The 13,270-nt window shown below is 38.5% G+C and overlaps 1 protein-coding gene across 1 annotated transcript; it reads right to left on the reverse strand.

Annotated features, from left to right (window-relative positions):
* Positions 1-18: 18 nt before the first annotated feature.
* On the reverse strand, positions 19-13,178 carry EIF2AK1 (eukaryotic translation initiation factor 2 alpha kinase 1). The gene is made up of 15 exons (XM_030958205.1): positions 12,794-13,178; positions 12,200-12,358; positions 10,842-10,978; positions 10,181-10,212; positions 9,621-9,720; positions 8,852-8,932; positions 8,379-8,478; positions 6,705-6,756; positions 6,029-6,416; positions 4,852-4,963; positions 3,285-3,391; positions 1,483-1,603; positions 1,289-1,368; positions 698-931; positions 19-224 (listed from the first exon to the last, which is right to left on the reverse strand). Exons 1-15 carry the CDS (start codon positions 12,876-12,878, stop codon positions 102-104), a joined length of 1,911 nt encoding a protein of 636 aa, XP_030814065.1. The 5' UTR covers positions 12,879-13,178; the 3' UTR covers positions 19-101.
* Positions 13,179-13,270: the final 92 nt, after the last annotated feature.

Consider the following 13,270-nt stretch of genomic DNA (forward strand, 5'->3'; position numbering starts at 1 on the left):
TAAGAACAGTCAGCCAAATGAAAATGCATTGAAGTATTTTATGTAAAAAAAGAAACATTTTATATAACTTAACACACGATCAAGGATAGTTCTTCCTGTACTTAAACAGGAGAGCCTTGTCTTGTTTGTTCATCTTGCTCTTCAGAAAGCTGTCTTATTGTCTCCCTCAGCTTCTCTATTTCTTCTTCTTGCTGTCTCACCTTCTGTTGGAGGTTAGAAATAACCTGAAAATGAGAGTCAGTTTACTTCACTTAGAGCTAAACAAGGATATAAAGCCTTATTTCCCTACTTGAATTGTGCTTGCAATCCACTACAGACACAGTGCAGCAGCACTCAGCTATTCTACATTCAAGTGACTATAACTTAAATCCAAAAAGCAGTGGGGCATGGAAAGGAAAAATTATTAGAAGAATCTGCAGATGTGATGAAAAGCTTTGAAAGCTTTTCTGACCTATAAAAATACCTCTCAACTGTACAGTCTTCAGAAAGTTGCCTAAAGTCAATGACCAGCTATCTCATTGCAAAGACACCAGAAATAATACAGTGGCCTAAATACTGTCATCAGAAAAAAGAGTCTTAAGAGCAACGTGTGATTAAGTTCAAAGCCAAACACATGTAATGCAGGCAGGGATACAAAGGGCATTTTCTTTTTATGTTCCTTTAGGCTGGAAGGGTTGGGGTTACTGGCACAAGTTACCTGGTCTGTGGTGTGGAAGAGTTCACTGTCCCGAAGCTGAGCCGCTGTCGGGCGTTCTGTAGCTCTGGCACTGGTGAGGAGTTTCACATACTTGGCCTGAATAGGCCATTTCTTGTAGAAAGTGTGAGGAATTTGGCCAGTCCTTAAATGTGAAAGGACTTCTGTTCTTTCCATTTCTGTTCCAAATGGTTGGAAGAGTTCTAGCAGGACAACACCCAAGCTGTACATGTCTGACTGTTAATGGGGTGAAGAGAAAGTTTTGGGATAATTGCTGTTTTAACTTAGTGGGCTTCTTTTTCTCATAAAATCGTTATATGAAAAGTTTCACAACAGTGAAGTTTCATGATAAGTTTCATGATTATATGAAGAGTATCATGAGACTTCTAAGCACAGATTCAAATTGATATACATTCTCAAGAGATGAAAAAAAGTTTTGCTTTAACAGCAACAAGAACAAAGTTGAAATCAATGTTTCAACAAAAACACTAGGAGTGACAGTAGGTTTATGTATTTTCCTATTGAAAAGCTTGATTTATTTATATTATCTATTGCGTTAATACAGAAAAGAGGAAACAAAACAAAGTTCTCTACCTTGAAATCATAGTGAGATCCCTGCAGTTGTTCTGGTGCGGCATAGAGGCAGGTCCCCACTCCTGAAGTATGTGTCAGTCCTTTGAAAGGCAATTGAGACGTAGCAAGTGTTGTTACCTTTGCAAGTAAGAGTTTAATGATTTTAATGCTATAGAAACTTAAACACTGAAAGCCATGACACTTTCTTCTCTTACCATTTATCCGTTCTGTCTGAAACCCTTGGTCTGCATCATCCCAAAGAAGGTCTTTGCAGGCTAATCCAAAGTCACCTATTTTTACCTGATGATCTGATCCATGTAGAAAGATATTTCTAGGCTGCAAATGAAGACAGAATACAATGTAGAAACACGTCTATATAAGGAATTACAGAATTTCAGCTATTTCAAAGTGTGTAAAATCCAGTGTTTCACAGGTATAAGATGACTATTTAACATTTTTTAGTAGTGGGAGAGAAAAAATAGTTATAGCTGATACCAAACCATGTGTTAGCAACACCATTTGGGCCAAAAGGCCACATACCTAGAACAAGGAAAAAAGGAAGAAAAGCAAAACAGAAAAAACCCAAGATTTAGTGAAAACATTAACTACGTTTTTTTCCCCAACAGAAATTGGGAAATTTGCAGAACAGGAACAGGCAAGAGTGGATAGTAAATGTGACCAACTGATGTAGCAGGAAGGATGACTAAATATTATTGGGCTAGACATAATACAACCCAAAATACACTTTTCTGTGTGATAAGCAGCTGCAATATGCTACTTGGTTCTGGGAAGCTGCTATGAAAAAAAAGCGAAATTATGACAGACTTGAGAGCTCTGACTCAGAAAACTGAAACAGTTTTTATCCATATATTTTGGTTTTAGGATTACTAAGAAGGAGAAATGCAAGCTTTATGTACCTAGAAAAATTCCCCAACTTGTTCGAGTGGCACAAAGGAAATAGTTGGTCTTTTATTAGTGTATAAAGGAGATGTGAATAGTTTAACAAGAGATGGGCAATCTCCATTCTTTTCCTTTATTCAGTGCAGATCAAACTTAAAAGATGCAGCACTGTTGAACAAGTTGCTAGGCTTCTCATATCCACTGAAGTAAAAACATATCCAAGACATCCACCCACTGGGCTTCTGTTCTCAGAAATTCACACACTGAAAGACTTTCTTAGAATTTTATCCCAGAAATTACAGTCTCTGCTAGGTATCTGCAAAATCACCATTAGAAGAATATATGGTGAAAACCATGAGAACTGGCTCAAAACCAGGTCTGCAGTAACTGTATGGAATTCTGGAATTCTTTATATAACTACCAGACTTTGGACAATAAGGCCATGATGATGGTAAATGGGGAGGCAAACTGAAAACCTGTTCACCCTGGAACAGTTGACAGAAAAATGAAAATTAATCAAGAGTGAAGACTGTGTGATTTCAAGTAGCTCCAAGCTTCCACATGTGAAGTTTTAATAATCATGATTTCTTCATACAGCTGCTGTATCAGATGCAAAAAACCTGAGTAGGAAGCAAAGTAGGAAAACACACATTCACTTCCTTGCTATTCAGGTCTATCAGTAAGCAAGCAACTAGAATATATTTTCAAAAGCTAACTGTATGCAGTTAGCAAACTGAAGTGTAGTCAAGGGGCTTTGTTAATTTTTGTAATTACCTAAAATAATTTTTTTAGGTATTTAAGTTCCTATCCGTGTTAAAGAAAGACAGACAAAAGAAAAGCAATCTGATCATGCCTGTTTCTGACAGGAAAATGGCTTCAAAGGAGAAAACACTTCCAGACCTGAAAATCCACTTGTAAGTCAGTGTAACAGTACTATGCTGATAGTAAAGAAAGCATGGCACTGCTATAGAGGAGATGATGTATTTTCTCATATGTAACAACTAAATTCTTAAGAGCCCAGGTCATCTCTAATGCAACTATGAAGCTGCTTTCATTCTCCCATAATGTAAATTGTCTTTGTTTTCTTCAACCTCAAGTAGAAATTTGATTAACTTACTTTAATGTCTCGATGCATCACTCCCATGCTGTGGATATAGCAAACTCCTTCCACTACCTCCTGGAAAATCTTCATTGTCCAGCAAACATCCACGAGATGGTATGGACCTTAAAACAAATTATTTCACCTTGTTTTATTGAGTTATGTAAGATTATGGTGGTGTTCTTGTTGAATTATGTTTATTTATGCTGTGGAATCAATTTTTAACAGAATGAATGTATTTTAAATATGGTTTTGCCATGCTTCTCTCAAGATATTATTTCTGAATCAGCCAAAAGTCACTAACATCAAAATTCCAAAAAGGAAAGTTCAGGGAACATGAACATATATCCTCCTGAAAAGATTCTTCCAAACCCCATTAGATAGTTATTTGATTATGAATTTAACAAACTCTTTACTTTCATGTAAGTCCTGACCTAGCATGAAAAATACAGTTCCAGATAAAATCATAATAATTTACGTAGTGACATGCTGTCTGTATTGCTTTGCACTCTTCTTGTTTTATTCCTAATCCTTCTGCTGCTGTGCTACCCTCTGAAATTCCTCAATCTCCTCTGGCTGTAGCTGTCCTAAATAAACTTAGCATCTCCTTGTTATGACCATTTTCAACATTATTATTTTATTAAACTACATTGTCTCCCTGCTCTAATGAGCCATATTTAACATGTCTGTTTGAACACTCACCATTTACTCACATTTGGATTTCTATCTCTTCATGTCTAACCTATGATAATATTCACCTTTTCCATGAAAAGGTGTGAAAACAGCATTTTGCAAGCTCAAATGTCATCATAATTCTGTCATTTCCTGACCAGGAACATCATCATTTAGCTCATAAAAGCTAAGATATTATGATTACAGGAGAGATTAGTGGAAGTCAGCTGACAGTTTGCTGGTAAACCTGTCTCTATGAATGAAAACAACAGATTTACCTTAATAGTGATTAAAACCAAGATAAAACATTAATCACACCTTTTGTTTTACAACCTGGTGTGCATAAGCTGCTTTTATACAACCACCCCAGAGAACGGAACAAGTGTCTACTGCTTTAAGAGCATTGGATTTGTTCTTCCAAATGTCAACAGTTACTGATGACTGCTTGGTAGGAGGGCATGAGAACCCCCTGGTCTCTCAGAAAAAGTCAATGTTACATTCTTTAACCTATTACAAATTAACCTGTCTGGATCAAATTATATAATTGTATTTTCTGCAGCAGATAAATTAGCCTTAACCAGCTTTCTGAGAAGCAGCAGATTCTGTCAATAAAAAACTCTGTTCCAAATAAGGAGTATTGCCCAGACACTGATCTCCCCGGGTAACAACTATGCCTCAGGCATTCAGTCATTCTTTTTTGAAGAGCTGTCTAAAACTCAGGAATTTCAATTCTTTTACCAACATCTATCATGCACAAATTCAATACAAGCTGCTATTCGATTAAGTGAATAAAGGATTTAATAAAGATCTGTATTATAACCTGCTGAAGTAAAATAAAATCAGATAACTGCACTTCAAATTACAAAAAAAAAATTATATCCTTTACAATGAATTAGACAGTGATGAATCTTACTAGAAGTGTCCTCTGATCTCTTGTTACATCTTTTATTACGGTCAGCAATCCAGTCCCACAGGGATATTTCACACAACTGCATTTGTATATGAAGCATCAAGTGATACTCCACCTAACAGAAAAAGAATTGTACATAATTTTGCCATTGTAACATGAACAGTATTTCCTTAGTTGTTTTCTTTAATGCAAACAAACCCAAAATTTATTAAACAAAACCAAGTACCAAAAGGACATCAAGTATAGTATTAGAAATCTACTGCACTCAAGAAGCAGATGCAACAATGCTATTTAGTTTTGGGGAGTTTTTTCCTTTTTTCTCAAATTTTAACAATTGTTATATGATAAATGCTAACAAAACTGCCAGATGTATCTTTGATATTCAAATTAGAGTTTGAAACCTTCTAGAAATACTAAATAGAGGTTTATTCCAGCTTAATCAATACAAAATAGCAGAAAAAATCAACTTCTTCATACAGAATTTTATGGAATCACAGAATTGTTTAGGTTGGAAAAGGCCTTTGAGTCCAACTGTTTGATTTATTACCATGAATATGTAGCTCAGTTTCTGGTAACGGACCAGTTCATCTGATAACCTGGACAACTCAAGCAGACACCTCTAAAACTGAGTTTCTTGCAAGAGGGAATTCCAAGCATTCCAGAGCTGGCTTGTTATACAAAACAGCTTGTTATACATATCAGTGGTATGGTATAAATGACAACAAGGTTTTAGAAGCACAAGTGATTCCCTGCTCCAATCTGCTTTTATCTCCTTCCCATGTACTCCTACACTGCAGGGACACCACATGACATACCAAAACACTTTAATATTAATAGCTGCTTTACCTTTCACTAGTGAAAGCTAAAGATTTTCAGTTTTGATGAAGCTGTTTAATGCAGCAGTACTACTTTTTATTCATGCAGGTACTTTGAAAGGACTCAAGAGGCCTAACACATGGAAAGTTCCTCACAGATGCTGAGCTTTGCCAGCTCCTCTGCAATCTTGTAATGATGTTACCCACATAAGAAAATTTGTCTGAACTCTTGGCTCTACTTGCAGTCATTCCATTCTTCTAATTTTATTGTTATAAATTATTCATTTTTACTGTCTACTGAACTACTTTAAAAACATCACAAAATTAGAAAGCAGATAAGGATACTTAAAGAGAACTGTATTTACCTCAAACTCTCCACAGAGTGCTACCTCATTTTTGGAGCATCCTTCAGAGCAGGACTTGCTTTCAGAGCAGGACTCACTTTCAGTGCTAGCACCTTGATCCAGACTAGAATGAGGTCCCCATGTTGAATGATTGTCCACATCAGCTGATAAACTGTTATCATTATTTCCAAAGCCTCCTTGTAGTTCTGTGGATAATTCACCTTTATTCGGTTTCACACACTCTTTGCAATTGCTGTTTGTAAAGTCATTCCTTACGTCCATATTCTGCACTGATTCTCTATTCACATTTTTAAGACTGGTACTGTCACAGGACTTCTTTTCTTCTGAGGTAAGGTCAGCAAAGATAATTGAACTACCACTTTCCACACTCTGGATGTGACAGTGATCACTGAAAATAACAAAGGTAGAGAAATCCAAATAAGTACCCAGTTTCATACCATCTATTTGTGGTACACCATACTGATTGTTTTCCCCAACTGCAAACAGTATTCCAAGTAAGAGCTCAGCTGCTTCCTCACATAAAACTCCAGGATTACATAGCTGTCAGTGCAGGCTCCAGCTGATTTAATACTTTCTACCAGCAGGTATTTTGGACAGCTGTCCCAGACAGCAATGTCTCAGATACACAGCTGAAGTTAAAGTTGAATATGTTACCACAGAAATTAGTAATACTCACTTGCTATTCTTTTGCTCCAAAACTAGCGGCTGCAACTCCATTATTGTTTTGCCTGTTGGATACAAACATAAATATGGTACTTCATAAAACAAAGAATGTATCCACATATTTACTAAAAATTACCATTTAAGCTAGAGCACCTCACTTAATTTAACTTTGTTACCTGTGGATAGCTCTAGATTACCTCTATTTCTGCTGCTGCAAAAGGGGCTTGTTAAGTCTACTAAGAAGCTACCCTAATATGTATTTCATTTATCTTTAAATGAAAAGAAAATATACGTTGTACAGAGTCAATAAAAGGGTTGTACTGGGCTTTCATAAATATCTACTTAGACTTCATCTTTCAGAAGTCAGCCTGTTCAAAGTAAGGGTTTACAATGTATAGAATAACACACAGTTAAAGAAGCAGCTCCACAAGGCATCACCATTCACATCACACTGCTGCTGTTTTGAAGACACTTGATATCTTGGAAATAATTGTCATTAAAATTGTATTTTTATATGAAAAAGCTGTTTCAGCACACAGAAGCAAATATAAAACATCAATCTTGTAAGACAAAGGAAACCATTAAGTACCACAGAAGCTACCTATAGATGTCATTATGCACTTCCATTACCACCATTAAATATTTATGAAGGACCCCTAACATTAAGCAATTGCTTCCCTTGATTCTCTGGATCATTGGTTAAAAAGTTTTGCCTGTTTTACTCTACTGTCAACTTCCTATGCACATATGCATTTTTTTTTCTGTGATTATGGCTGGCTGGGCAACAAGTCAGCGACTTGGAAAGCAATAAAGTTATACAGAGCATAACCAAACCTCCCACTAAGAGAGGATCAAAAGATTTAATTGCTAAAGGCATTCCAGGAAAGGACTAGAAAGGGACCAATGGATTAGGGTTACAAAGGGACCAAAGGACAGAGTGTGCAAAGAGCTGAGAAGAAAGAACCTGAAGAGAAGAACCAAGAAGAAAGTGTAAAATTAACATAAAAGTAGATAAATTCTCAGCAGTTACAGACAGCAGCTGATACACAAAAAAATCCAATTGCTTCGTCAGCGCAGGACTATGAAACACAATTCATCAAATTTAAAAAGTCTAACTTGAAAAGCAAAATAAAGAGGTTTTTTGTGGGGGTTATCATTAAAAGTATGCATTTCCAGGTTCTTTCAGTTTTTCTTAGATCTTTTCCAGATCCAAAGAGAAGTATACTGGGATGCTTATTCTAGTGTTGCTACATCTCTGAGACTTCAAAACATAGTTGGAAATTTGTGGGTTTTTTGTCCTATTCATCACTGTCTCCCCAATATCTGAGGCAGCTCATTCCTCAGTATTCATTCTTCTCCTCATCAATTCACCACTTCTTGCATGAAAAGGTTTTCACGAGTTTTCACTGACCTTCACACAATTTTAAATTCCTCCTCATATATTACCACAAGTAAAGCTGATATTTCCACAGTTCCAAATTAATCACTAAGCAACAGATAAATTATTTGGTAAGGAGGGACTGAATGCACAGATGGGCCTGGCGATCACCTGTAATTTCCCTTTCTTTAAGTTCTTTTAAGAAGGGGAAAAAAATAGTCATTTTATCAGAGAAGTAACGCTCTCCTGCAAATAGCTGTACAGAGGTTGTAAGATGCAAGCAAGAATTACACAATGAGCTGTACTTTCCTTTTGGATGTACTGTTTGAACTTGTTCCATCCAAGCAGTGTGATAGCCTACAATATTGGGATGCTGCAGCCCAGCCAGCACTTTGACTTCTCGGAGCACCTAAAAAGACCAAAAACCCCACAGTGTGACACTCCTTTATTCTGCGTGCTTAGTAAACATAAAAGGTAACAAAAAGTAAGTTTCTTACAGAGAAAGAAGAGATGAAATTGTTACAGTTACAGCAAAAAAATGAAAGCTTTAAAACAAAATTATTTTCATCGTTGCAGAGATTACCAAATTCAAGTAATTAAATAGTTCTTTTAATGGACTTCAATGCATCTCATTTACTTTGTTCTACTAGGTACTGATAGGCTCAAACCCTTGGAAATCCAGAATGCATAAAAACTTATATTAGCTACATTTTTTTAATAAACTAGAACAGAATAAGCTACAGAGGAGTTAAAACAGGGACAAAACACAGGAAAAAGAATACCTTCATGCAATCTCTTCTTGTAGCCTTCTTAATTTTGATTTTTTTAATAGCATAAAACTGACCATCTAACTTGTTTCTGACCTGAAAACAATTGCAATAGGAGAAAATTAGATGTTAATGTACTTGGATTAATTAAATCCTTTTGAACCCACTATTTTTTAAAATTTTACTTCTGCACCCCACTCCTATGGAATATCACCTGTACCAGGGAATGAAACTGGCATTAGTCCCCTGCTGTCATACAGGGATACTGACAGGTCCTGATAATGGCTTAACAGGTCCTCAATAAATATGTGAGACCCCATTTGTCATTTCCACATGGCACATATCTCATGGGGAACCTTGGGCTGGCCATACACTACAAGTACTTAACACAATTCAACATTGGCTTGGACAGTTTATGCTCATACTGAGGCTCATTTTTTAAAAGTAGCCACAACTAAAGTATTGGGGAGTGCAGACCAGTCACTTCTGATGCTGTGTAGAGTCAATATATCATCATAACTCACATGTCAAATAAGGAGCTTTCATTCACTTTAAAAGGGTCAAAATACAGAAAGTAAAACATCTGATATATCCTGCTTCTGACAAACAAAACTTAATTGCAACTGAGCAGCTTTTGAAATGAAACACCAACCTTCTTCTAAGGTACAGATTTGCATCTCTTGCATTCAAAAAACATTTGGCAGTACAGCTAAAAGAGTAACTCCAAATTCCAATAAAAAACTAGATATAAACAGAGTAGTTTTATATGGGAGGTAAAGAATACCTTGTACACTTTGCCATATCCTCCACTTCCTAGCCTTGCAACCTCCTCAAATTCATTCAAGTATCGTGAAGTCTGTGCTTCAAAGAGAACTTCTTTTTCCCTAATTGAGAAAAGTTAGGCTGCATTAAACTAAATTACGACTTACAAGTAAGATACAGCTGTACATATGCTAAAAATATTATTCACGTTTTGAAAAGAAGAAAGTACTTTGACATTACCATACTGAACCAGCCTGAGTTTCAGTAAATACTGAAGACCAGCAGACTGAAGAGCATGCACATGTGCTACAAATCCATACTCTCTTTTAACAGAAGTGCTCAGATTATTTCTTTTACATTGATGCCTGATAAATCTTGTTTTCCTAAACAGTGGCACTGACTGCAAGAGTTGTTTTGAAGAACGAATTATCACCACATCATTTTGAGAATTTGGGAAAACTTTTACCATTTTTTCTGTTTCAGATCCAGAATATGAAATGTAGTATTAATTAAATTCAGAGTGGAGCAAAGAACTTTAGGGAAGGAGTTAATTTAGTATTTCTACATGCTTTGAATACATACCCAATTGCAAGAGACTCTCCATTATCAAGTTCCTGTGAAACAACAAAATCCAACATAAAAACATGCCATATAAAAAGAGTAACAGGTCTGCTGTGCCAGTGGCATGGACAGCTTCATCAAAACAAAAACTGCAACCTCCTTGGAAGAAAATTAGGTTCTGACAGCCATTCAAATGCTGCAGAGAACTTCAACAAATTAAAGTATTATTATCCCACTGGTAATCTGTTAACATCTCTCTGCTAGAGAGATTACTGCCCTTTTAGAGTTCTGCTGGCAAACAGGATAAAATGAGGGCTCTAAAATGTGCTTAAAACAAAATTAACTAGCTTAGTTCAAGCAGCAAGATAAGTAGGCAGGTCCGATTCAGCGTGCAGTACAAGCACACAAACTATACTCTCCACTAATATAAATATCAGAGTGTTAGTAACACCTTGCCTTTGTTTATAAACATTTTACTTACTTTATTATTGCTATTTAACAAGGTACAAAATATTGATGGCTTCAAAAACTGGTTTGCACCTATAGAACCAGAGCATGCCATCCCAAAGAGCTAAGGAGTTATTTTATATAATTATTAAAAAGACCCAATCCAATATTAAAAGAATCCCTAAACAAAAGCTCCTTACTGCAGAGGTTGCCAAAGACATGTAACAAAGCTTACCCCTTTAAGCACTTGTTGATTAGCTGCTTTCATCAGTTCAGTAATAGCTCTGTTGTGCTGCAGTCTTATAGTACTAAATTCATCACAAAAGACAAAAGGGGAGAGTAACCCTGTTCTTGTGAAAGTCTGACGAAGAACTGCACAAAGGAATAGAGAAAGGTCAGAAAAATATTAAATAAAGCCATCCAATAAGACCACGTAAAGTTTTTAAACATGAAATCTTATTTGAAAGATAGCGTGACTGAAAAACTGAATAATCCCTCCTACTCTAGTGCTGTTCCTGTACCCTCAGCAATTAAAACTCATTCAAACCAAACTAGAGCTGCTTAATGGGAATCCCTTCACAAAATACAATTATTTGCCATGTCTTCCTGGGTCACTGCATCTCCTCTGCCTCCTCACCTCAGCAGATGAGCTAAACAAACACTTTCATTTTCACTTTCACCCATTCACTTACATTTTACTTTTGGACTGATTTTGATCAGTGAAAAGAAAAATTCAAAGCAGGTTCACAATTATGAGGATGCATTTATAAACAAAAGTGGTAATGTCAAGGTTTTCTAATTTCCACCCAAACCCACACACTTGTGCACATACTCATAATAGAGAATTGAAGTCAGTCCCTTCCACCACTTCATCTTTTTCATATGGAGTAAAACAACTGTGGCAAACAAACCCTCAGAAATGCTGGAGATGGGTGCAACTGTGATGTTATAAATGGCATAAATTGAACTATGAAAAACACATTATATTTTATTTTCTATAGTCATGTAAAGTGAGGACAAAATCTTTGGATATGCTTTCTTAAATGCACTAAGTATACGCCTAAATGAACAAAATACTCATGGTAAGTCAAATACCAAGAAGGTATTTTAAAAAATGCAAATTCCTTGAATGATATCCAGACTTTATGGCAAAATAAAGAAATTGCAAAGGTATTTACTCAGATTTTCACAGAATGTAATTTTGAAATATTTAGCAAAGACTCTACTGCAACTATTTCTTGATAAATATTTTATTAAATTCCTATAATACCAGCATTTTTAGATTACATATAACAGTAATATAATTTACCCTGCTACCCTTCTCATGATGCAACTCACACGATCTAGCTGAAACAGACTGTGTGATCCTCATATCTACAGCAATATTCTGTTACTGTTTTCAAAAATAAGACAAGGTGTCATTGCCAATTTAGTTGATTTAAGTTATTCATCCTCTTCACAGAATCATTCTTGTCCCAGCGGGATGAAACCTACAGCTTTGTATTGGTATTACATTGTAACTCTACACAGAAGGGTCTGGTACACATTGCAGTAAGGCAGTTTGAGAGACACGGATGAACTCCTCTTACTAACTTCGGAACAAACCCCTGGAGTGAACGGGGTTGTGCGTGTACATGTGGCAGAGATGCTCCAGCAGTGACACAAGCAGCAGCTGGTTCTGGATGGTCGAAGTGAACTTCACAAATTTTTGCGACCCGTTTGCAACTCGCAGCTCCGCCGGCACATCCGAATCTGGAAGAGGACAGTCAGAGGAATGAACTTTGGCCTCAGTGCACACCCATTCACCTCAACATGAAAACAATGTACAGCGACACAGCTTCACCACAACCCCGGCTCAAAGAGGCAGCACCCGAGCTGCCACTGAGCGAGTAGCTTTAAGAGGCTAATTAGGAACCTAATTAATTTTTTTAAGTGTGCACGGAAAGCAGCTACCCGGGGAGGCCGAGGCGCCCCAGCCCGAGGCAGGGGGAGCTCGCACGGCGGCCTCAGGGCAGGGCGCTGCTCAGGGCCTGCCCGCTCTTGCATCACCCCCGCGGCCGCCGCTGCCTTAGAGCGGCGGGGAACGACGGGAAGAGGAAGGCGACGGTTCCTCCTTCCCTCCCTGCCAGCCGGGGGAAAGGAGTGATTTCCCCGCTCACCCACAGGGCTGCCGCCGGCCCCGCTTACCGTCAAAGCGCGGCTCCGGGCTCTCCTCAGGGAACTCGATGGCGGGCACCGGCGCCCGCATGGCCGCAGCCCTCCCGCCCCTCATCACATGCCGGGCACCGGGATCCCATCCGCTGCGGCCGGCGGGGCCCGCCCGGCCCGCCGTGGGCGGCTCCGGGGGCCGGGCCAGCGTTTATGGCCGTTCTTTGGGCGCGGAGAGATAAAATATGGACTGGAGGGATAAACCCGAGAGGGGAACCTTCGGCCCGAGAGGCGGGGGCGGGCGGGCAGGAGCTCGTACCGAAGGTCTGCGGCGGGGAGCGGAGCGTCCCCTCCCCTCCGCACGGGGACCGGCACCGCCCGCAGCCCGCGTGAGCCCCGCGCCCGGACCGGGGGTCGCCGAGCCCCCTCTAGCGGCTCCCGGCCGCGGCACAGGGGCGGTGCCGGTCCCCGTGTGACCCGGAGGCGCTCGCTGCTCCCCCCGCCGCCGCCGCCGCC

The sequence above is a fragment of the Camarhynchus parvulus genome, chromosome 14 (assembly GCF_901933205.1).
Source record: "Camarhynchus parvulus chromosome 14, STF_HiC, whole genome shotgun sequence".
NCBI classification, from domain to species: Eukaryota; Metazoa; Chordata; class Aves; order Passeriformes; family Thraupidae; genus Camarhynchus; species Camarhynchus parvulus.

What these genes read in the sequence shown, in the direction of transcription:
- EIF2AK1 (XM_030958205.1), bottom strand. Translation starts at nt 12,878, where the DNA reads ATGAGGGGCGGGAGGGCTGCGGCCATGCGGGCGCCGGTGCCCGCCATC. An exon ending in CTCCAGGGGTTTGTTCCGAA is followed by an intron (nt 10,979 to 12,199) that starts GTTAGTAAGAGG and finishes TCCTTTGTGCAG; the next exon opens with TTCTTCGTCAGACTTTCACA. An exon ending in GGAGAGTCTCTTGCAATTGG is followed by an intron (nt 9,721 to 10,180) that starts GTATGTATTCAA and finishes TTTCTCAATTAG; the next exon opens with GGAAAAAGAAGTTCTCTTTG.